Genomic DNA, 26,161 nt, shown 5'->3' on the forward strand with positions numbered 1-26,161 from the left:
TGCTCTGATACCATTTGTAACAATACAAAATCTTTTTTAAAAAACTACCCAGAAGATATAATTTGAATTTCTTAGCCCTATATAAATATATAAAATCTATCCAATGTATAGCTTGTGTGGGACTTGTCCCTTACAATGTTCAGCTAACTGCAACATGCTTAGCTCGGCCTTCAGATCAGAGCGTGAAAAACTTCCCCTTTTTTTAATGTGCAGGCAAACACGAGGATAGAAAGCCATTTTCGCTTCTTTTCGTTCGCAAATTCAGCTGCCACGGTTGCACCTCATCAGAGGAACTAGCTAGACAGCAGTTCATTCAGAGTATCAGAAGGAACCCGCTGCTTCTCTAATTTTAGCCAAAACTTCAGCTAAACTCACTAGATTTGAGGATGAATGGAGAGATTCTCCAATTCCAAATTTGATTACGTGCCATCATGCAAGGCAGAAAGAAAGACTGAAGACCTTTCGCAAAACAAGTACCCACTCGGAAACTTTCAGAAATATGATTTAATTCCCGAGCGTCAACAAGTAATGGAAGAAAGCACAGCTACGAGATGGCGGCAAACTGCAGGGTGGCAAAAAATTTAATGAAAAAAAGAAGAGGAAGAAAGGAAAATACAGCAGTCAGTAACAGGTTGATTAGATGAGCACCATACTGGTTTCTAATGGCTCTTCAGCATAGATCCCGCAAGCCAAATTAGCTGGGCATCAACTAGGACTGCAACGAGTTACACTGCAACTAGCAGGAGAAGCCCCAAAAAAACTAAACTCTCATGATCCAGTTAATGAAAAACATCCTTAGATTAGTCCGATGATAACAACAAAATCAGAGGCAGCAACAAAGCTGTTTCACAATGCAAGGTTCTACAGTGCATAACTACTGGCTATTGGCAATACACTGCCGTTGCACCTGCACCACATAAAACTTCTGATTTACAAAAGTGCACTCGTTGCAAGAAAAATGTTGGGAAGCGATGCCGCCGATACCATCTTAATTCTTTTGTTTTTTTCTTTTGCAAACTATTAGAAGTAGCACCTTTTTTTCTTTTGCTTGAAATAGGCACTTTTAACATACATGAGTACAGACATTGGCAGTGTGCTAGTGATATGTTGTGCTTCTGTTGCCTGAAGGTGGAAAAGCCTGGCGCCGCCGAGGATGCTGAAGGCCCTTCACTTCTTCACCTCGAGACTGACCAAACATCGAGCCTTTACGCAGCTCACCTGAATCTGGTAAAGTTGGAAGCCGATCATCACTTTCAGCTCTATCCTTTTCTCCGACCTCTCCAACCTTCATATTTTTCCTAGCAGCAGCATAGTTGAATGGCTTCAACTGATGGTTAACATCCGGCTCTGGAGATGGCCTATGGTCCTGATGAGAGCTTCTCCTGTCATTGATTGACTGAAAGCATTTCTCAAAACCGGACGAAAGATCCAAGGGCGATGCCAGCCCTTCCGTATTATCAGATTCTGGTTGAAAACCTCCACCGCTGCCATTTTCTTGGAGAGGAGGGAACCATTCCCAGTGCTTCCCACTATCATCAGCCTTCGGGCTATCTGCAGCAGACAGTGAATTGTCTGGCTCATTCTCCAATGGTATGACTTCTTCCAATTTCATCGTCTCGGTGATATAGCCAGTACACTGCTGCTGATTCTCCACCTGTCGATGGTTGAGGTTCACCTCAGGACTCGCCTCAGAAAGTTTTTCTCCACCTGCAAAATAATGGAATGGAAGGGCTACTGTCGATTTTATCTGCTCTACTTTGTTCTCATTCTTGACCTGCAAAAGTAAACTGAAAAATGATCAAGAGATGATAGCATGGTTCGTTGTAATTGTGCATCCACAAACCACAATGGACTCCCACTTTTCAAAAGTCATGTTCACAAGTTGCAGAATATGATTTTTTTTTAACTAAGGAGAGCCAAACCAAGCATACAAAAAAAATTTAAACATAGAATGATATTATTTTCTGTTTCATATTATATTTATATACATTATTAATGTGAAACAATTAACCATTTTTCTGATATATCATAGTTACTGGGAAACCTGTATCCTGAAATAAAGCTCATTGACTTGTTTCATGCATTAATTTCCAGCTCCCAGACATTACCATCCTAATGCAATTCTAATGCAATTCAGTTTCAGCCACTGCTTCTAAAAAGTGTCTCTTTCTTGTTAGCTTTAACTTCTATTGCAACCATGTAGCTGGGAGTGTGCTTTGGGATCATGACACTAACAAACAAATTAATCAATAAGACTAGATCATTATATAAAGTAATTGCATATATAAGCACTTGACTAATGGAGATTCATGATCATTTTGCCAATCCAAATAATTATTTTCACCAAGAGAACTAACGGAAAGTAAAGCTTCAAAAAGAACTAGTTGTAGACAATAAATACTTTAAACACCTGTTCAGCATTCCCTCCTTTATCAGCATTAAACTTTCTCCTGGAAGATGAATTTCCTAACAGCGCTCCAAAACCGCAAGTTGGCTTTTTCAATATTTGGACTGAAGCAATGCTAGCCTGAAAAAAAAAATGTTCTTAGAATCAAAACAAATTCGACCACGTGACTAAAAACGATTAGCAGAACCATCTACGCACTTTCCTAGCACGTTGTAAATGCTCGGTGCTTCCATTATCCATCTTCTGCATTGTTCCAGCTGTGTCAGATAGCTTGAGTGAACACCCAACTTCTGACAATGACATAATATCTGATTTTTCCTCTTGATGACATTTGCTCACCGCAGAAATGGGTCTACTGAAAAGTCCGGAATCTGCAAGTTTGGCACAATCATCTACAGTAGCTGTGGAACCTGCAGCCAATTCAGCACTCTTAGTGGTATCGATGTTCCTAGTACCAACAGTATGATCATCTTGACCAACGGTGGTGACCAAGTCAGAATTGTAGCTGACTGCTTCCATATCTTGCACGGGCGACTGCAAGCAAAAAAAAAAAAAAGAACACACAATATCATGTCCATATATATAAGAATAAAGTTAAGAATTTCATAATCTCTATTCCGAAAGGTATTTGTAGGTTACAGCTTCCAGTCGCCCTTTCTTCAGCTGCACAGCAATTCTCTCAAAAGCAGCAGCATTTGCAATTGAACTCCTAATAATGCTTATAACAGTGTCAATATAGCGCTCGACAAATGGGTGCTTTGATTTCACCAAGCGGCGTACTTTTACAGAAGTGACGGGCATCTGCCTTGCTTTTAGATAGGAGAATATCAAAGGAGTCAAAATAAATAAATCCATATCTAACACCTAAATATTAATATTAATAGATGGCAGTTCCTGCTGAAAATTCAAATTACCAATCTCAAGTAGAGTTTTGTTTGGCAATATGTAGCCAGTGCTCTCATCCTCTGCACGGGCAATACTATCTCTCCATTGAAATAGCCCCTGTTACGAATGCAGGGGAACAATCAAATGAATACACAAGAGATAGTTTTACAAATTTCAGAAGTTTCTACCCAAGGTTCGCCGTCTCGGTACCAGATCCCGTACCGGTGCCACACTAGCACAATATCGGTATGGTACGGTACGAATTTTTTTCGCATACCGAGCGTCGGTATGCCACCCGTATCGAATACCAGTATCGAACCGGTATGGTATGGTATACCCCGTACCGCCCAATTCAGACCAATACAACGTACCTTGTTCCTACCAAAAATTTTAGATATGTTCTTTCTGAAAAGGGTTGCAAATCAAATGAATGAAATTTTATGTTACAACAGTGGACAGCCAAAAAGACTTTTAAGCATAATCAGCAAGCAATCTTCTCGAGAATACAAACTTTCAGGACAGCTGGCAATAGTGAGTCCATGAGCTTCAAATATGTTCTAGAAACAAGCCTAACTCAGATAGAAAACCGTATGAACTTTTCATTTTCAATGATATCAAAAAGAGGGCACCGAGAAGCTGAAAAGTGGGGAAGAAAATTTTGATTGGACAAAGAAATATCGACTTGATCATACCAAATCCACAACCCTCACATCATTAGTAACATAAGAAGATAAGTACAATTCCAGTTCTCAATGTCTAAAAAGAAGTGATCATAAATCTAAATCAAACAATAATGAAAGTGAGATACAATTCAAAGTAGATTGTGATGTACTTACAGCAGCGACAGCAAGTTGCTTCGAGTTGAAATCAGCTTCCTGTAACCTATCAATGATGCAGTTAGAAATGTGGTCAGGAGAGAAGCATCAAATGGCAAAGTATGGTATAAGCAATATTTTAATAAGAAAAATAGCACAACAAAATGTCATATTGAGAAAAATGATTCCCTACACAAAACTAATAAGCATGCAAAACTGCGAACCCGTATATATGGAGATATGATGTGCCGGTCAAGAGTTCTTTTTCATAAAGCTGCATGCAAATTTCACTGCTACGTTTGTAGACCTGCAAGTAATAGGAAAAAATGACTGGTTTTTTGTACAGGTAAATCAAAGAACAAATTACCAATGATTATGAAGATGATCAAGTAAGGTTTTGACCACATGGTTACACAACATACATCAGATTATACAAATAAATGCAAACTATTTAATATTGTTCAAGCAGTCAGTCCATAAAACAGCAGTACCAAAAAATTGGAAGATTATGGATTTCATAGTATTAAATAAAAGACCTAAAAGAAAGGTTGTGGACAACAAAAGACGGTGTCTAGTTTCTTCTCCACAGTTTTAAAAGTAACCCATTTTTTCATCCACCTTGCATAGGCTTCTTTTAACATATCCAAAAGGATAAAACAAAATCTATCAACCCCAAGAGCTTTACCTCTAAAAGAAGATCATTTTCATTTGTAGATGCTGATATCAACCTACTTTTCATTAAATCATATATATGCAGGAGATAGTGTGTGTCTTCTCTGGCATACCTGCAAAAGGTAAAGCATACATAGAACTTCTCATTGGTTCACATTCCATGGGCTAGCATTACATTCATTTTTCAGATAAAAAGTACAAATAATGAAAATGATCAGCTGAGTTTCATTATAATAGATAGGCCTCTCTTTTCAATGCAATATTACTTGAGCATTTCATCAGGAAGTGGGCGCAATCTCCAATCTGCATTCTGATATCTGCAAGAAACAAGGTAAATTTATCAACCTCTGACTGAATGTATTGAATTTGAAATTAAAGAAACAACTACCAGAAAACTATAAGCGCATCTCTTAATAAAAAGATACATATATTACATATAATTGTAAAGAATGCATCCAAGGTTAAAGACACTACTCTTTATTTGCATTAACTCCACAAAAGTAATGCAGGAGATACTCCAGACTATTTCTCTCCAACCGCAAAATTCTTGATGCCTGTACAGAGGGGAAAGAAAAAAAAAATCAATCACCCAAGAAAAAAAAATTGTGCAAAAGCAAAATTCTTAATGCCTGTACAGGGGGAAAAAGAAAAAGAAAATCAATCACCCAAGAAAAAATTGTGCAAATATTTAAACCTTTCAAAGGCTAAACAAGAAACGCAGACAAAATCTAATAAAAGAATGAATGAAGGAATGAATGTAGTAATCTCTAACCTATGCATTAAAAATGATCTACACCATTGAAAATGCCAATAAATCAAAAATCATGTATTTAGTAATCTCTAACCTTCTTGCATCAAACTAATACAAAAATAGATGGTTTCCATTGTACTAGTGTGCTAAAATCATGGTATAACGTACCATACCGTACCGATTCGATACCGAACGTACCGTACCGTACCAGTTCGATACCGTACTATACCAACACTATGGTAGTGTGGCACCAATACAGAGTCCGGTACCGAAACGGCGAACCTTGTTTAAAATATATAATAAAGCATTTAAATTGACAATCTACCTTATTGACCATCATCTAAGCAAATTATCATACCTTATTGACCATGATCTATGTTAAAACATAGATTGAAAATCAATAGCTTTTCATGCTTAGATCATAGCAAATTATCATTTTAACCATACATTTTTGCACCTACTTGATGCATAGATTAGAGACCATGAAAACATGAGATTTTTGGTTTCTATCCATTTCTAGAGGTATAGATCATGATAAATGGTGTTGATCTTCGATTTTGGTGTCTCATTATTGATTTTGGACTTGAGAAGAGTAATTACACATTCCTCTCGAGTGAAGCATAGTCCATCTACATATACATATACATACATAGATATATATATTACATATAGTAGAGCAAAATGTGGATGCCCACACAATAGCCCTAATAAGGCTGATCTTGACCGAATGACCAAGGACCCGACACTGATAATCCAAGCCATTGGATATGATCGACTATCTCTAAACTGCTTATTGTCAAAAAATCATCATATCCATTTTATGTTATATATATAGACTACACACTTTATGTTAACTTCTTGAAAAAGGGATTAACAATTTTAAAATCAATGATAGAGCATCTAAACTAAAGATCAAAATCATTGCATATGATCTGCGCTACAAAAAATGCCTAGAAACAAAAACTCATATATTTTGGCAGTCTGAAACCTATGCATCAAATGGGTATAAAAAATGAGCGGTACCAATTGCATTAGTGTAGCCAAATACACGACCAGGCATATAGATTCAAAATCCAACTTATAGATCATGATCTACATTTCTTAAAACATGAGTATATTTAAATTCAATAGATTTTGATCATTAGATCATAGTAAAATATAGCAACATGCTATTAGAATTGTTCATTTTAATACCTATATGATAGGTTAGAGACCATTAAAATACATGAATTTTTGATTCTAGACTTTTTTTTTGTAATGTAGCTCATGTTCAACTGTCTGAATCTTGAATTTGGATAGTTCATCATTGATCTTGAATCATTAACTCCTTTTTCAAGAAGTTAATATAAAGTGTACAGTCCACCTCTCGTATGCATGTGTATATATATATATATATAGATATATTGCACCGAGGGAATAAGATCAGGAGCAACGATCCTAAAACATTGGAAGATATCTCGAGAAAAGGTTTTCGCACTGGTGTTTCCTATATGTAATCCAGTTTATTCAAAGTATTCCAATGGTGTAAGACCATCGACTATTTGGAGAAAAGGAGGAAGATCACTTTGATCTCTTGTTTCGGAGGAATAAGTGGCTCAAGAGGAATGGAAAGAAACATTCTCTATTTGATCTCGAAGTCCTCACAAAACACTTCATATATATATATATATATATATATATATATATATATATATATATATATATATATATATATATATAGGACACCATATAAGCTTGTGCACGATCCTTGAGCCAGTCGATGTGGGACCAAACCTCCGCTCCTCCCACTATGGGTACTATTGCCCTCACGCCCTCTCGGCTAACGAGTACTATTCCCCCCACGAGCAAGAGAAAGGCCTGGGTCCCACTCATCAAAAGCCATGGGCCTTGGCACCGCTGGCTCTGATACCATAGTTATCCTTCCCCCAACAGGCCCATTGAGTTTTCCTTCCCTCCAAAAGACTTTGTGAAGAGAAGGGCCCAAGACACCTATAAGCCTGAGTAGGCATCCTTGGCTAGCCGATGTGGGACTAAACTCCCCATCCCTCCCACCGCAATCCCCTAACCAGGGTAACTGACGCAAGGAACCCTACCCGAGGCCAGAGGAGGGCTCAACCATGCACTATGTGGGGCACATGGAGGCCACCGGCAGCCCACTCACCTGGCTCTGATACCATTGAGTTTTTCTTCTCTTTCTTTTCTAATTAGAATATTTCTAACTTCATTAATAACTTTTGTATGAGGATCAATGATAAAGGGAAATACAATTCATTTTCCTTGTTTTTCAATATAAATTCCTGCTTTGTCTGTCTTATTGATAGGCATTATATTATCTAAGAATGGAGTTCCTAGAATAATACTTTGTGTTTAAGTTTTTAATTATTACAAAGGATGCTTGGATATAAACATCTTTTGTACTGATATATGCATCAGATATTCTATTTGAAATAGGTAATTTGCTACCTCCTGCAATTGTTACCATTTGTGCAGTCTTTTTCAGATAGATTTTTGGAATTATTCCTTCCTTGGTACAATTGAAATCTGCACCACTATCAGTTAGTGCAATTATGTTCTTCAAAACATATGTTTTGTTTATAATGATGTTTTGTTTATATGTTTTGTTTATATGTTTTGTTACCTGATTTAATATGTTTAAATATTCCGGTAAACTGTCGGTTTCTTAGAGAATAACAGATTTATTCTTCCTTAGATCCTCTAATTGTGCTATTTCTGAATTAATCTTTTGATTTTCTAGATCTAATATTCTAGACCAATTCTGATTATTTTCTCTTTTTAATAGAATAATTTCTATTTCTAACTGGTCCACTTTTTGTTTTAAATCATTTATTGAAACAGATTTTTCTTTTCTTTGGGCAGCATGAAATCTGTTTAAGACTTCACTTAGCTGATATCCTTGACTCGGTAATACTGGTCTAGATATTTCTGGCTTATTAGGGTTCCTTTCTATTAAGAACTCTAATAATTGTCTTTTTGTATCAGTATTAGTACTATTTTCTAATACTTGAAATATTTCTTCCTGACTATTTGTCAGAATATTTACTATGGATTTCCAATAGTCTTTTTTACAATGAATTTCATTGCATTGACATTGGTCAGAATCTGACGAAGAATCACTAGAAGGGATGATTTCATTAATTCCTTCTTCTGATATATCATCACACTCAGTTTCTTCTTTAGAAGAAGAATTTAGCATTAATTTTGCTAATTGATTTTTTAATGTTTCATCAATTTCTAATTCATTGATTTTTCTTCTTACCGAACATTTATTGGCATAATGGCCAAATCTTCCACACTTAAAACATTTAGGTTCTCCTGGTGGAGGTTCTCTTATATTTTTTAAGGGCATATTTTTCTTGTTTTCGTTGCCTCTTCTTAGCATAATATTTATCATTATGCTTCTTTTTACACGGTGTTTTATGAATATATTTTTTATATTTTTTCTTCTTCCGTAATTCAATAGGTATTTTTCCCATATCATAAGCAAATTGATCACAGAATTCCCCTAATTGGTGTTTTTCTGTAATTCTTTGTTTTTTAAGTTGTCTTTTTAGCTTTAAATCATTACATAACGCTAATCCTTCCTTGACATATACTTATTATTTGTCCATATGTATAATTATGATAGTCAATTGTGACTCCATCATTCTTTTCTCTTAAAATTTTTAATTTTTTCAGCAAATAAATATGGTAATCCATCTATAAATTTAGATTTCCATATTTCAGTATTTTGTTTTGTGAGTTGCATTACTCTTGTCAGAAAGGTATCTTTATACCATCTGAATTGTGTTAACGTTGGACACTTTAAATTTTGTAAAAGTGCTTTAATTCTTTCTGTTACTGAAATTTCATATGCTATGAAATTTTGTGCTATTGCAAGGCAGTGTATAAACTGCATCTTGTTCAGCAACTTCTCGTCCTAGCATACTGCTACTAGGATGATTAGGTTCGATTTTTACTACTTTAATATGATTTAGAATTTCTTCTCTTTGGCTTGGATTGAGATAGAATTCCCACCAGCCTTTTAATTGACCTATAAATCCAGTTGTAATAAACTTAGCAATATCATGGTCTAAATTACCATTTTGCTTACAAACAGTAGCATACATCATCATTCTATGTATGACATCTACTATTTGTTTATCATTCATTCCATCTATGTTCCATTTATAGATGTATTTTTCTGAATAAGAGTTCTGGAATGGTTCTTTTTCCTCAAATAAAAGATCTTGACGAGTTGGTCTTTATAATAATATTTTTTCAACGGTTTGGGTTCATACCTAACCTGGTTTATATTAAATTTTGTTTCCTTTATTTATGATAGTTTATCAGAATCATATTTATTTAATTCAAACTTATATTGATTTAATTCAGACTCTAATTTTTCTAAGTCTGACTCTTCTTCAGGATTATGTTCCTGATTCTTAGGATTTAAATTTAACTTTTGATTAAAGTTTTCTGTAAGTTTATCTACTACTCTGAGATGTAATTTTCTCAGTTTTTCTTCCAATAACTCCATGAATTCAGAGTTTCGTTTTTCTAATATAAAACTTTGTACTTCTATTGGAGGTTTTATTATTGGAGTTTTAATCTCCTGCTTTTCTTCTTGTTTTTTCCTTAAGTTTTGTTAAACTTTGGATTTCTTTCTTTAAAGAGCTATGCATTTGACTGATTTTTTCTTCCAATTGTATTAAATGGTTTCCTACACAAACTAAATATGCATTTGCATAATTTTGTGCTTTTATTAAGGCATTACGTTCTCTTATTGTTACATGAGCACTTTCTATTTTGTTTAGATTTAAATAGGCTGTTGCCTCGGTTGATTGTATTTTAATTGACTGTCGTGGAGGAAAGGGTGAATTTATTGTTTCATCTTGTATTGTTATCCAATTTTTCTGTATAACTTCTATTTTTTTCTCTTGTTCTTTTATATAGAACTTGGCAAACCATGGGACAAAATATTCTCTGTCCTGTTTGGCTTCCAATTCCGTATAATACTGAGTTTTGTAATATTCCAACTCAGCTGCAGAGAATGTTTTAGCATACCCTTTTCTAAATTCTCTATATTCTTCTAACTGGAACTCTTGATTAAGATCTCTTCGGATTATACTATTTGGTTTAACATCCAATAAATATGAAAACTCATTTGAGATGGGGTAGGTGATTCCTAAACCTTTTCTTTTGAATATATTCCATAAGGAATATCATTTTTGCTAATTCTTATTCCTTCTACCGTTTCTATTTCTTCATTTCTCATTCGAGAAGTTAAAGCTCTAGTAAGAGGAAGGGTTTCATACTGTTCATAAGATCTACTTGATACAGATCTTGCAATACTTGGTATTTTTATTTTTCTACTTGAAGTATTGAACATAATTTCAACTGAACCATTTGTCAGTTGTACTATTTGATCTATATTGCTGTTTATCATAGATTTATTTGGAATTGCTTCTTGCAAAGTCCAAACTTCTGGAAAGTGAATTTCTTCCCATTTAATCAACCTATTAGTTGCAACATTTGATGTGCTTAGATTTGTTTCAACTATCATTGTATAATTATTTTTAGGTTTCAATTTAAACCTAGGGGCATTGTATTAAGCACCTTATATTGGATCCTATAGCTTACTGCTATTATCTCCGATCCAGGCATAAAGTCGTAACCACTTGTGCTTATTTTAAGTTGTAATGTCTCTAATAAGTTTTCATCTGTTAATGATAAACTTAGGTTTGGAGTACAATTTAAGTACATTGGTCCTCGGCATAAGCTAGTTTCTACTACAGCTGCCAGAGATGATTTGAAATCATTATTTTTTCCATCTCTTATTATGGACATAAGACTTGCATTAATTCCTAACAAAGTTAAAGGTTTAAATGCAACCCGAATCATACCTATATGTATAAATTTATAATTTCCACGGTCTGGTTTTACGTCTTTTTACTTAATAATTTAAGTGTCTTAGGTGATCCAGAGATCTGAATAGTCTGTTCAATGGTTTTTATTGCCATTTTTGAACTAAAATCAAGCCATCCTTTCTTATATATTTGGCTTGGAGGAACTATTGGAATTGTCCAGTCATTTAACTCATCCAAATATTTTGGATACGCTACTAATTGAGCATTTTTAATTAAATTACTATCATTAGTATTGGGGTTCTGGCTTTCTATGGATATTTCCATAATGGGCTAAAACTGATGATGTTCTGTACGTGATTTTATAATGTTATGGATGTTACTCTTTTCATTTTGATGTCCTGTTTGGCTTCTAATTCCGTATAATACTGAGTTTTATAATATTCCAACTCAGCTGCAGAGAATGTTTTAGCATACCATTTTCTAAATTCTCTATATTCTTCTAACTGGAACTCTTGATGAAGAGCTCTTCGGATTATACTATTTGGTTTAACAACCAATAAATATGAAAACTCATTTCAGATGGGGTAGGTGATTCCTTACCCTTTTCTTTTGAATATATTCCATAAGGAATATCATTTTTGCTAATTCTTATTCCTTCTACCGTTCTATTTCTTCATTTCTCATTCGAGAAGTTGAAGCTCTAGTAAGAGGAAGGGTTTCATACTGTTCATAAGATCTACTTGATACAGATCTTGCAATATTTGGTATTTTTATTTTTCTATTTGAAGTATTGAACATAATTTCAACTGAACCATTTGTCAGTTGTACTATTTGATCTATATTCCTGTTTATCATAGGTTTATTTGGAATTGCTTCTTGCAAAGTCCAAACTTCTGGAAAGTGAATTTCTTCCCATTTAATCAACCTATTAGTTGCAACATTTGATGTGTTTAGATTTGTTTCAACTATCATTGTATAATTATTTTTAGGTTTCAATTTAACCCTAGGGGCCATTGTATTAACCACCTTATATTGGATCCTGTAGCTTACTGCTATTATCTCTGATCCTGGCATAAAGTCATAACCACTTGTGCTTATTTTAAGTTGTAATGCCTCTAATAAGTTTTCATCTATTAATGATAAACTTAGGTTTGGAGTACAATTAAAGTACACTGGTCCTCGGCATAAGCTGGTTTCTACTACAGCTGCCAGAGATGATTTGAAATCATTATTTCTTCCATCTCTTATTATGGACATAAGACTTGCATTAATTCCTAACAAAGTTAGGTTTAAATGCTACATGAATCATACCTATATGTATAAATTTATACTTTCCACGGTCTGGTTTTATGTTTTTTTACTTAATAATTTAAGTGTCTGAGGTGATCCAAAGATCTGAATAGTCTGTTCAATGGTTTTTATTGCCATTTTTGAACTAAAATCAAGCCATCCTTTCTCATATATTTGGCTTGGAGGAACTATTGGAATTGTCCAGTCATTTAACTCATCCAAATATTTTGGATACACTACTAATTGAGCATTTCTAATTAAATTACTAACATTAGTATTGGGGTTCTGGCTTTCTATCGATATTTCCATAATAGGCTAAAACTGATGATATTCTGTACATGATTTTATAATGTTATGAATGTTACTCTTTTCATTCTGATGACCATTTACCTTAATCCTTAAGCTCTAGACACTAATTCCATCACGGATACAGTCTTCAACCTATCAATCTTATTGATTACTACATAATTTATGAGTCAATCATTAAGTCCCTCACGGATGCAGCCAAAATGCCCTAACTCGCCATCCTAGCATCTATGGGGAAACACAGCCTTTCCAATGATTTACACTCATGAATGACATAATATCAATATGAGACGGTATACAAGACCTTAGTTAATGTCCTTAGTCTATGGATTATGTAAAAAACATAGAATAAAAAGAGTATGATCGGAACATTATACCTTCATGCACAGCATCATCAGAGACTTAGCCAACTATTCTGGCTATGCCAGTTCCCTATACCACTGTGGTTGGCTCAACGAGGGATATCCGAAGGATTTACGTCTTCTTGGCCTATGAACCCACAATGGTATAGTTGGGTCCAAACTGTCAGAGGGTACTACTAATAGCCTCCCCTTCTAAGAGCCCTAGATGAACTGAGCAAAGCTGAATGAACTAACTTGGCTTTGATACCAATAAGGGAGTAGATCAAGAAAGAGAGGGAGCGGAGTGAGAGGAGGTTGAAGAAACAATTAGTTTATTTCTTCTAAGGTTTTTCGAATTCTGCCTCAATAAGGGTGAGGGCCTTCCCTTTTATAGACAAAGAACTAAAATCGGATTCGAATTCATTGTGGAGTCCGTCTGGATGGCTTTGCCAAGTGGCAAACCAGATAAGACTAAGAAAAGTCTAAAGTGCCAAGTGGCCCGTAGATGCTAGGATGGCGAGTTAGGGCATTTTGGCCGCATCCATGAGGGACTTAACGATTGACTCATAAATGATGTAGTAATCAATAAGATTGATAGGTTGAAGACTTTATCCGTGATGGAATTAGTGTCTAGAGTTTAAGGATTAAGGTAAAATTCTTCGTCTTTCGCAAAAGCGCCAACATAGTTAGACTTCGCAATGGACAGAACAGACTCCGCTGTATACGACGCCTTGGTTGCTGTTTGAAAAGCACCGATGACAATATAAATATCTACAGGACAGAAGCTTCAAAATTTTGAGTTTAATTAGACTATATGCATGGTCATCAAAATGAAAAGAGTAACATCCATAACATTATAAAATCATGTACAGAACATCATCAGTTTTAGCCCATTATGGAAATATCCATAAAAAGCCAGAAACCTAATACTAATGATAGTAATTTAATTAAAAATGCTCAATTAGTAGTGTATCCAAAATATTTGGATGAGTTAAATGACTGGACAATTCCAATAGTTCCTCCAAGCCAAATATATAAGAAAGGATGGCTTGATTTTAGTTCAATAATAGCAATAAAAACCATTGAATAGACTATTCAGATCTCTGGATCACCTCAGACACTTAAATTATTAAGTGAAAAAGACATAAAACCATACCGTGGAAAGTATAAATTTATACATATAGGTATGATTCAAGTTGCATTTAAACCTTTAACTTTGTTAGGAATTAATGCAAGTCTTATGTCCATAATAAGAGATGGAAGAAATAATGATTTCAAATCATCTTTGGCAGATGTAGCAGAAACCAACTTATGCCGAGGACAAGTGTACTTTAATTGTACTCCAAACCTAAGTTCATCATTAACAGATGAAAACTTATTAGAGGCATTACAGCTTAAAATAAGCACAAGTGGTTATGAATTTATGCCAGGATCAAAGATAATAGCAGTAAGCTATAGGATCCAGTATAAGGTGCTTAATACAATGGCCCCTAGGGTTAAATTAATACCTAAAAATAATTATACAACAATAGTTAAAACAAATCTAAGAACATCAAATGTTGCAACTAATAGGTTGATTAAATGGGAAGAAATTCACTTTCCAGAAGTTTGGACTTTGCAAGAAGCAATTCCAAATAAACCTATGATAAACAGTAATATAGATCAAATAGTACAACTGACATAGAACTATTATTATCCTAGCCTTCAGGTTAGTCTTTCTCATGGAAAAGACTTGGTACCTACTCCACCTTCAGTTGCCAAAGAGAAGGGAAGGAGATAAAGAAAGTAACTGCAGCAACATGTTTTATCATATACACATCACAAAAGACAAACAAAAGAAAATAATACAGATATAACAACTGAAGGTACAACCTAAACTATTAATATGTAAATAGATAATCATAGTTGCTGTTGTAATAGATAAATAAGCTCATACATCGACCATCGTATAGCAGCAATCATGGTCATCCTGGGTGATGAGAATTTGCAAACGCCAATATATAGAACATTAGAATGAAAAGAAAGGGTAACAAAGAAACCACAATCACAATCATCTAACCTTTTTCAACTATTTAGGTTTGGCTTCATCGGTCCTCTCTCGCTAGGTATTCCTATCAAGGAACAACTTTGATGTTATTCCAAGTTTCTCTATATCATTTCTCACAATCTCTATCCATGTTAATTTAGGCCTTCCTCTTCTTTTCTTATAACTTTCAACACAAGCTAAAGTACCTTTCACCACCTCAGATATTTGTTGTACATGTCCATACCATCATAATCAATTTTCTATCATTTTGTCCTTAATTTTTGCAACTTCTACAGCTTCTCTAACATGTCAATCTATCCTTCATAGTTTTACCATACATCATCTTGACATTCTCATTCCTATCACACTCGATTTATTTTCTTGTACTTCCTTTTTCTATTAACACTATGTGCCATAGAACATTCCAAGCCTTATGGTTGCTACCATAATATTTTCCTTCAAGTTTCCAAGGTATACACCTATCACATAATATTTCTTTGAATTTCCAAGGTATGTGTCTATTACATAATATTTTAAATGCACCTCTCCACCTCATCCAACCAACTCTAATTCTATCCGATATATCTTGATCTATCTCAACATTATTTGTATAATAAATCCTAAATAATGAAATTGGTCACACTATGGTATCGCTTGTCCATCAATCTTAATTGATATTTCATCTTCATTTTATTCTTATGGGATTAACAGTTAACATACTCTATCTTTGTTCTCCTAATTTTTAGCCTTTATCCTCCGCAAGTCTAGATTACTAGTTAATCTAGTTTCTTTTTCATCAGTCAATACTATATCGTCTACTAATAGCATAATGGTACATCTTCTTGAATATTAGCTATGAATTTCAGCCATAATGGTACATCTTAGTGTTGATCCTTGATGTAAAACTATTGTGCATGGAAAAACACTTGCCGTACCGCAACAACTCCTAACACTTTTGACTGCCCCAGTATGTGTGTGTGTCCTTAATTATTTCAATGCACCATTTATGTACATCCTTCTTAAAGCCCAAAAAAACACTAAAATAAGTTTTTTGGTCCAGAAAATGAAAATCAATTGACATAGAAACATTCACAGAAAAAGTTTGTGGTAAGAACGCTAATAGGTTACAAAGGATGCGATTAATAGCCTACCATGCATTCACTTAACGGCACATACGAACGGGGAGGTATTGAATAGTAAGATCAAGGTAGTACCTGCCCTGTATCAAAGAGGTTGCACAAGTATATGCCAAAGTCCCGTTGAAGCCATAATATGTCACGGTCTGCCCCATGCATGACCTATTGAAGGAAAATGTGAGAACAAACAACAAAATGGATAAGCTATCAAATAAGATCTGCATAACAGAATAAAAAGAAAATCACACCTTTCTCTTTGAGGGGTCTTTGAAGATTTCTTTTAGGTATGGACCAACATGAATGCGCAATTTCAAGGTGTCTATTATAAAATCCTCCGTTCTTGTAGAAATTTGCATCAAGCAAGTCAGTCCTTGAAATGACCTATACTGGTTGTGCTCCAAATCAACCTGGCAAAAGATTCATAATTAGTACGAGAATACATATATATAAACATCGAAAGTGATTAGCAACAAAATCCACATGAGCTAACTTGTAAAAAAATGCACCCTGAATCATCTTACCAACAACAAAGCAAAAGAAGTATAACGCAACCATAATTCAAGAATGAAGCAAGCATAGAAATGGCATGCAGTATATCTAGTAAAGAGACATGGGAAGCAAATGCAGTGATTCTACCACTTGCTTCAAATTCATTCCCACAAGGACTAGATAAATTTAATAAGACCTCAAAAATTCTCTTGAAATAGTGGTATACTTCACTACTTTATCTTTTGTCATGCACAAAGTAATGAAGAAAATACATTGCTTGTGAAGTCCTAACTCTTTGAGATGTTGTTTGCGTTAATTCCTGAGTTGTGGAAGTTAAAATTGCTCCTAGACAATTCTGTGCTCTCCAGCCCTAATATTTAAGTGCAAGCAGAGTGGCTCTTGAACAAAAGAATTTCTTCTCTATCATTTGTGTCCAAGAGCGGTCAGGGGGTTGGAGGGGGCTTTACCAATGCCGAAAGGAAGGCAATATCAATATTAAATTTCTACAAGGAGAATGGTGAAGATAGTCTATGCTAACATTAAGTACAAAGAGTGCACAAGCATGGATTCAATCAATCATTTAGAGAGGAGATAGTCAAGGTGCACCTACAGGAGCAAACTATGTTGTAAATGCATAAAGAGATTAACAAGAAGACTCGGCTTTAGACATTTTTAACAAAAATAAGTGATTACAAATGGACAATTTTCTGCTTAGTTGCATGGAGATTTCAATGACCTATGAGCATTGTTTGAATCAAACTTGTGATGAAAAACTCAAGGACTATTTCTCCCTAAAGACGACCCAATAATCAAAGACTTGAACAATGGGGAAATGTTGCAGCATCAAAATGTAACAGGTGCATTATCATCTAAAAACAAAATCAGAAAATGGAAGAATTTTCTCTATAGTGCATATTCATTACTAATTTGTTCCCCAACTAGGAGAAGACATTTTCACAAGAATTTTTTAGAATGAGATTTGAAATCTGATGCAAACTAGTTCATAAAAAACCTTCAAGCTGGGCAAATAAGTTTTTTGTTTTTACTACTTGATTGTTTGACACTGGAACTGTATTCTGACTTAAATGTTTACCTTGTAGTTCATTCCACAAAAGGATATGTCTCCCAGTAATATCAAACCTAGCCTTCTTCATCTACTCTCAATATCTAAACAATTTTAGATTGTTGCTACATGATCCATGAAAAAAAAACAGAGGCTTTCAGAATTTCCTCGTATAAATTAATTTTAAAAATAATAATTTGGTGTTTTCTAACATGAAAAATAAGGTTGTTCCTCTTCCAAGTTTGGGCCACCTCAAACCTACAAAAGTGTCCTTTTCAGCTTTCTCACAAGCCCGGTCTAATTTTCCCTGGAGATCATTCCAATCTATAAAAGTATAAGGAATGGTTTCAGTTAATTCCTTATCAACACAAGGTCATAAAATCAGTGGATTTTTGTCCTTGTGGTGCTTATTTCCTTTATTTAGAGCCAAGTTCCTAATCTTACAAAATAAAAACCCGGTTTTGTTGCAAGAAGCTCAAAATTTCTAGAAAAGCATAATTCAAGCACGAAATCATACAGGCAAGCTTCTTTTGCATAACTAGGAAAAGAAAAATCCCTAGAAAGCACACAAAAGTACAATTTTCAGATTCCTGATGGGAATAAAGGTAAATATCAATAGGAAAGTGCTAATCATTTTCGAACAAGCTTGCCCAAATAACATGCAGAATTTCATTTTTCAATTAAACAATACCATCCGATGATCTAGAACCAAAAGGTTATTTCCACATTCTTGTAGCTGCAGGAAAATCTTCTTACTGTTATAGTAAGTTGATTGTTTGAATGTTTAAAAAAGGTGGTAAACATCTAATTGAAGTTACAAAAATGCTGTATAAATATCAGAAACAATGAATAGACATTTCGAGATTTTAGCATTATTCTTTTAAGCACCGTGAATTCTTGCATCTGGCACTTTGGAGTTAATATGCCCTGGCATGTGGTTTTATTGATAGAATGGCAATCTAATAGGCATATATTCAAAATCAATGTCATAGCATGATGGCTATCTTAGTTTCTAACAAAATTATAGATTCAAAAAAGTTCTAAATCTTTTAACCTAATATACAGTTATAATTCACCCACGTTTAGTGTGCCAAGGATTAACCAACCATGGACAACTTAGATGGCTTGGACATGTACAACGTAGGCCAAAAGATGCACCAATTCGAAAGAGTGATTTGATACATGTAGAAGGAAAGAGGGTTTAAACCAAAAAAATCACATAGAATGAAGCAGTAAGAAAAGACTAGATATCTCAACATCTCTTGGAAGATATGGCCTTAAATCGAGCAAAATGGAGGAAAAGGATTCGCGTAGCCACCTCCAACTAGTTTGGGATTAAGGCTTAGTTGAGTTTGAGTTGAGTTGAGTTTAGTGTGCTGAGGTAATGCCTTTCAACACTAACAGGCATGATTGGACAACATAATGAACTAACCTACTTAATGTATTTAAACATGTTACCATGGATGACTTCACAAAGTATCAATAGGTCTTCTGAAAACCTAATAACTAATTACTTATGTGCACAATCTGAAAGCAAAATGTTAAACCATTGTAGCTCACTAAATCAGTGATTCAAATCCTGCCTGGACGAAGGGTGACCCAATCGTACCGTCCCATTCCTGTCCTATAATTGTGGGATAACGGGATCTAAACAGGGGCGAGACCTCAAAACACTCACACAGGGGGCATCCCACTTGTCCCATGGTGGACCTACACCGGATGGTGCCTAAACTAGCTGATTTGCCCATCCATCCCATGGAGGAAGTTTCTTTGGGAGGGGACTTTGCTGCATCCTCTATAAGTCCAAAGAAAACCTATCCTAGAGAAATGAAAGAAGGGGGGAAGATCAGAAGAGGCTTGGAAAGGGACAAGCAACTTGCCGAAGTGCAAATCCAATTTTATTGAGTCAATTGAGGACAAAGGCACCCAGCTTCCATTCAAAGTCTGGTCCAAGGTCTACTTGTTTCCAAGAGGGTGTCCCCTCTGCCCTCATGAATTTCTTATTTTCCATTAGAGTTAAGCGGGGCCAAAGCCCCAAGGCATGTCTCAGTCTAAGCCCATTTTAGGTTTTTAAGCATGACTAAGGCTCATTGATGCCCATCAATAACCAAATCCATATACGATTTTTTCTTTTCAAATTAAAAGTGGGACTAGGTCCCACCGAGGTATTCATTGTCTCCCACTACCTCTTGTGAGCCATCACAAGCCATGATGCCCATCAATTGTAGACCAAGAAAGAGAGAATGAGGAAAAGGAAAAGAGGGAGGAAAGGAAGGAGGGTCACATGATTTGAGATCTCAAAAATTGTGGTCAATTGATCATGGTCAATTGATCAACCCCAGACAACTCTTAGTAAAGGTGAGCTCTTCTTTTTTGCCATTAATTTGGCCAAAGTAACAAAAAGTGGGGAAATCATGCCTAATTTATTTCTAGCATGAAATTGTAATATGTTACAAGGTAAGGATCAAGTTACGAGAATGATATTTTTTCAATGTATATACTATTTTATATAAGATAGTAATAGTTTAAAAAAAAATTATTAGAATAATAAAAAAATCTGCAAGAAAAAAATGTAGCATGTTTTATAATTTAGATTATTATTATACACATGCTATTTAGTTTTTGTATGATTTGGACAAATTTCAGGCCCGTTGGATAACACCCAAACCTACATGCAAAATCAAAATTATTTTAAATTATCCTAAACAAAATGCTATTGTTCAGGTAGGAAAAACATATGAATTACCCATGGGGGTGACTAAAAAAAACCTTAAGGAAATTATATTCAGAATTTCTGCGATTTTGAAATTAATTCTCAAAAATTATTTAGAACTTATTAAAAAATATATTAAATGTAAAAAGGGAGGAACAAGGCTAGCAATCATGTAGGCACCATTCTAATTTAGCATATAACTTAATAGCTACCACAGTTAATAAGGTTTATTGAAGATTATTATTGAAATTTAACAAAAATCAATAAAGACAAAAAAAGATACACGTGTATCTACGTAGCTTATGACCGTAGAGTAAACTAAATAGGGCCTATGAACCCCAAAAAACCAATACTTTTGAAGTCCAAATATACTTAAAAAATAAATAAAAGAACAAAACTTCTAAGATAAATAAAAAATAAAAATATAAAAAAAGGCCTCTCAAGCAAGTAACAAGATGCTCGAACGAAACAACCGCCGGTTGGGGCGGGATGCAGGCATCCCACTCCATCTAAAGACCAGGATGCCCCCATCCCATGGAATTTAAAACCTTGCTCTATATTACCATAAAGATGAATATCTTGCCTTCTCCCAGTTACTTGAGGTCAACTTTGTGGATCATCATGGACCAAGCATTCCTATTTGGGCTACCTTTGATGTTTATAAATGTTTTAATAAATCCTTTCTAATAACCTCAATCAATATCACATTGGGACTTCCCCTCTTTCTCCTAGATCTTTCAACAATGATTAAAATATTGCTCGTTGGACACCCCTCATATCATTTTACCTACACAAACCATCTCAAGTAATTCTACATCAGGCTATTTTGGATTTATGCAACTCCTATAACTCCTCTAATGTACTCACAACTCATTCAATCTTCCTTGCTCATCCACACATCCATTTTAATATTCTCATTTCCACTGCACTCAACTTGTTTTCTTGGCACATCTCGTAACCAACATTCCAAGACATAAAACACCACGGACTTGTTTGTTTCGCAGGAAGAGGAGGGGCGGAAGTGTGGTCAATAGAAATGGAGAAAGACCTCATATTTGGTTGGAGTTTTCAAAGGAGAGAGATTGGATTTCCCATGCGAACAAGATTCCACATTTCATGGAAAAGAAAAATTCAAGTAGGACATGAGAAAGTCACTTTCGCAGGGGCTAGAACTTGGGGTAATTTTTTTCCAAAAAGGTCCTTAAACTTTTAGATAGAGTGGCGTCAGGTCTTTCCCTTTATTAAGGGCATAACAGGTATTTTACATAACTTTCTCATGAAAGTAGATGCTCAACCAAACATAAGCCACTCTAGAATGTACCACTTTCTCATGGCCAACCAAACATGCAAAGCTACTTTCCCAAGCATGAACTTCCTAGGAAAAACATTCCAGTGCAGGGAAATTCTTCCTGCGAACCAAATGAATCCTGCATACCATATTCTCCATTTGACAACATATGGATTGATCACATAATACTCAAAACACACCTCATGTTATACAACAACATGTGACATTCAAGGACATAATCAACGATGTCATGAATACCAAATTCATTGGGATTCTGAACATTCCCCTTTTTTTAAAAGGATCAGGACAATTGCAAAATGAACATCAGGCAAAAAACAAACAAACAAATGAGAGAGAGAGAGAGAGATCAAGGCACAATCTCTCAAAATACATAATGAATATTCATTCAGAATACAATTTTCTGCAGACAACAATTAAGTCTGTTAGAGATCTGAACACAAATATTAACAAGTAAAAATATCATCTCGAAACATCAGAATAAGTTAACATTAATACAAAAATTCCCAACAAGAAATCCTCACTAATAAGAACGGATACATATCATGGAATATCAACAAAAAATTTTGCTGTAATCATTAATGTTCTTGTTTAGTCGAGCAATATCACAAGAGGAAAGAAAGCGTACAAACGGTTTACAGGTCAACTATAGGCATACTTTCAGGCTGAAGAAGAATTAGAAGGTTTCAAAGACTATGAACACACCTAAGACGACCGTATGCTACACAGCAATTCATTCTTAAGCAATAACGACCATTTAATGACAACCATAAACTGTCACATGAAATATTTTAATCAACAAGGCACCAGAATGCAGTTAAGTATATGATCCAAGGTTCTACAACTAACAAAATAAGTCGACAGCTGCATTATTTAATACACATAATAGAACAAAGTTTGTTGATCTTGCCTGACACATCACATGTTTGATATTGTTTGCACTATGTGCATGAAAAAACAAATAAGGGAATCACTTTATTACATGCTGCAAAGAATAAATCAAAAGCATGAAGGCATATAAATTAAAAAAAAAAGGTATGCAGATGATGTAACTAAACAACTTTAAGCCACAACGAGAATAATAGATACAACAACAATGGATAAAATAATAAAATCGCATGAGATCCACAATAATGTCCACTATCTGTTACTGGCAGGAAGCCCCAACAAGGTATGCAGATAGAGTAATACTTAGAGCCAGTAAATGTAACCAGATAGAATAGCAAAATAATTTCGCTGAGAACTAACCGCAAATTCATTTAAATCCCACAACTTGGCAGCTAGTTCCTTTAACTCGTTCACCCCCTCCACAAGCTTAAATGGGGTACCCTCTACAGGGAGGGGTTTAACTGGCTCACCTTCCCCAACATTTCTATCAAGAAAGTCCAACACGGACAGCTTCTCCTGTGTATACAAGATTTCTATTGATAAGTTTAAAACTACAACAATGAATGATGGCTGAGAGATGGAAAAAAGGCTAGGAATATTAGAGATTATTTGTTTTGAGTCCAGAAATGCAGTCGCAAGTAAACATCTAGAAGATAAATAATCCCTATAATTGACAATATTTTCATAAGCTACAAATAGTCAAACTATTGAGAGATACAAACCACAAAAGCAGAAATTAGTAACTATCATCATTGCAAGAGTTGAGGATAACCTATAATTTTGCAACCTGTTAAGAGTAATTATCAAAGTTTATGAAGCCACTGCCCCATAAACAGCATAACCTAGAATGTATTTGTCCATGGACCATTACTTCAATTATTTCAATACCAGCATAATTTAGATGGCTTTGTTAAAGGGAAAATTAACTGTGGCACATCTGCCTACTGTAACATTGGTGATGATGAGCATTTTGGTTGCATTGAACCCTGTCAAGACTGATTTCTCTCTTTATTCCAAAGAGTGTGTGATCTCCATCAACCAAAAGACTGATGACCTCTAACTTCATTTTCCCACTAATTATGATGCTTTAAACTGCCTTCAATATATTTTATATCATTTGCCCAAGTTGGGAGTCAAATTGGGGTCAACTTTGAGTCACATAGTCTGAATACTAATATCATAACCATGATTGCATCAGATACAGGCTAACAATTAACACCATATGTCTTCTAAAATTACCACAACAACCAAGATTCAACAATTATATGAAGCTACCAGGTTGGTGTTTCGATTAAGTTTTTTTGCCAAATAATCCCCAATTACATGGAACCAATGTATTGATATAAAATCTTACTGACTTAAGTCATTCCAAGATTTTAGACATGTAGCTTGCTGTCAATCAAGGTTAACCACATCAAACCGATCTCTATCCACAAAAAACAAGAAAGAAGAGTAAGAGGAAAAGAATCCACAAATCTTGTCTGCAAAAAGGAATCTGTTCTTAAAGATTTGGTTTCTATATAATTACATTTCCATCCAAGTTATCAGCAAGAGGATTCTTTCTTAACACGATAAATCAAATCTATATTTTCAGTCTTTTCATTACCCTTTCATCTCTTACATGCCCTAAGACACCCCTACCCTCCCCCAAGCACCCACAATCTGCAGAAGGAGACCCTTGCTGTTGATCAAGGTTAACCTCATCAAACCCACCTCTATCCGCAAAAAACAAGAAAGACTCTATCCACACAAACAAGAAAGAAGAGTAAAAGGAAAACAATCCACAAATCTTGTCTGCAAAAAGGAATCTGTTCTTAAAGATTTGGTTTCTTTATAATTACGTTTCCATCCAAGTTATCAGCAAGAGGATTCTTTCTTAACACAGCAAATCAAATACAACGACTAAACTACTGTGATAAAAAAAACAAATGAACCAACAGAAGACGAAGGAAAGCAATTGCAGGACTAACCAGTGGATGGATGAGCCGACTCCCATCCTCGCTCTTCTCCAACCAAACATGCTCAAATGGCTGATTTTTGTTGTTTACCAGGATATTGTACTTAGCTTGCGGCCTGGGAATGGACGGTATATGAAAAGGCACCCTCGAGCGCGGTGCTGTAGTCTTCTTGTCTCTCGACACTGCCTTAACCCCGGCCGCCGACCTCAAAGCCAGATCCTCAACATCTTTCTCCGATTCCTGCTTGCTCCCCTTTTTCTTCTTCCCATAAACCATCTGAAACCCACCGTCCAAGTCCATTGAGCTAATCTTCCTGCCCTTCTCCTCCTCCTTCTCCCTCAAGCTCTTGAATTCATCCATCGAGATGCCGAACCGCTCAAGAAACTCGTCGTTCAGGTTGACGAGCGAGTCGAAGGCGTCGTCAAGATCGTCGGGGAATGGTGGCGGCTTCTTGCTCCCCCAGAGAGGACCCGAGGCGGCAACGCCCTTCAGGGAGGACTCGGATTTGGCCGCGATCTCCCTGGCCGGGGCCTTGAACTCGTCGAAGTTGTTGTAAAAGTGGAAGTCCTTGCCAGAGGGAATGCCGCGGGAGCGGCCGGCGAGGCGGCCGGCGGCGGCGGCGAGGGGACCGGAGACGAGAGCCTGGAGGGCGTCCGCCTTGTGCTTCCGAGACGATTCCGGGGGAGCGGAGTCCTCTTCCATCGATAGGAGGGGCGGGCGGTTCTCCTCGGCTCCAGTTTCCAGGGTTGGAGAAGGGATTTCAGAACCTGGAAATGGAGCGACACGAGAAGAAAAGAGAGGATTTTGGAGAGCTAGGGCTTTCCTCCTCTTTTCTTATTCTTGGGTTTCTTGGGGAGTTTAGGGTTAGGGTTTTGAGTCCGCTATGGGCGAGAAGAGCTCGGAGAGAGGTTTCCTTTCAAGCGGTGGGAGAAAGTGTTGCCTTGGATGGTTTGGTATGCATGAACTTTTGTTGGCTTCTAAGTTTTCTTTCTTTAAAAAAATATATATTATATTTATATAAATATATATACATATATATATATATATATATATATATATATACTAAATTATTTTGTTTTTGTATAAATATGATATTATTAGAGTTTTGGCTGGCCGCCACCAAGGTGGTAGCCTAGTGGTACTGGGCAGCAATTCTAACTATAAGGTCCCAAGTTCGAATCGCTGCGGCGACGATTAAATTGTGGACCGGAGCTCACTACTTTGGCCACTGCTTGGACTTGTGGTGTA

The 26,161-nt window shown here is 35.6% G+C and overlaps 1 protein-coding gene across 1 annotated transcript; it reads right to left on the reverse strand.

Annotated features, from left to right (window-relative positions):
- Positions 1-754: 754 nt before the first annotated feature.
- Positions 755-25,865, reverse strand: LOC103707035 (protein RRP6-like 2). Its single transcript, XM_008791365.4, has 14 exons — positions 24,926-25,865; positions 23,316-23,471; positions 16,745-16,903; positions 16,575-16,658; positions 5,254-5,333; positions 5,046-5,096; positions 4,793-4,892; positions 4,332-4,414; positions 4,129-4,174; positions 3,322-3,409; positions 3,047-3,216; positions 2,606-2,941; positions 2,411-2,527; positions 755-1,774 (listed from the first exon to the last, which is right to left on the reverse strand). Exons 1-14 carry the CDS (start codon positions 25,613-25,615, stop codon positions 1,097-1,099), a joined length of 2,838 nt encoding a protein of 945 aa, XP_008789587.2. The 5' UTR covers positions 25,616-25,865; the 3' UTR covers positions 755-1,096.
- Between the last annotated feature and the right edge of the window lie 296 nt (positions 25,866-26,161).

This window comes from Phoenix dactylifera, chromosome 8, assembly GCF_009389715.1.
Source record: "Phoenix dactylifera cultivar Barhee BC4 chromosome 8, palm_55x_up_171113_PBpolish2nd_filt_p, whole genome shotgun sequence".
NCBI classification, from domain to species: domain Eukaryota; kingdom Viridiplantae; phylum Streptophyta; class Magnoliopsida; order Arecales; family Arecaceae; genus Phoenix; species Phoenix dactylifera.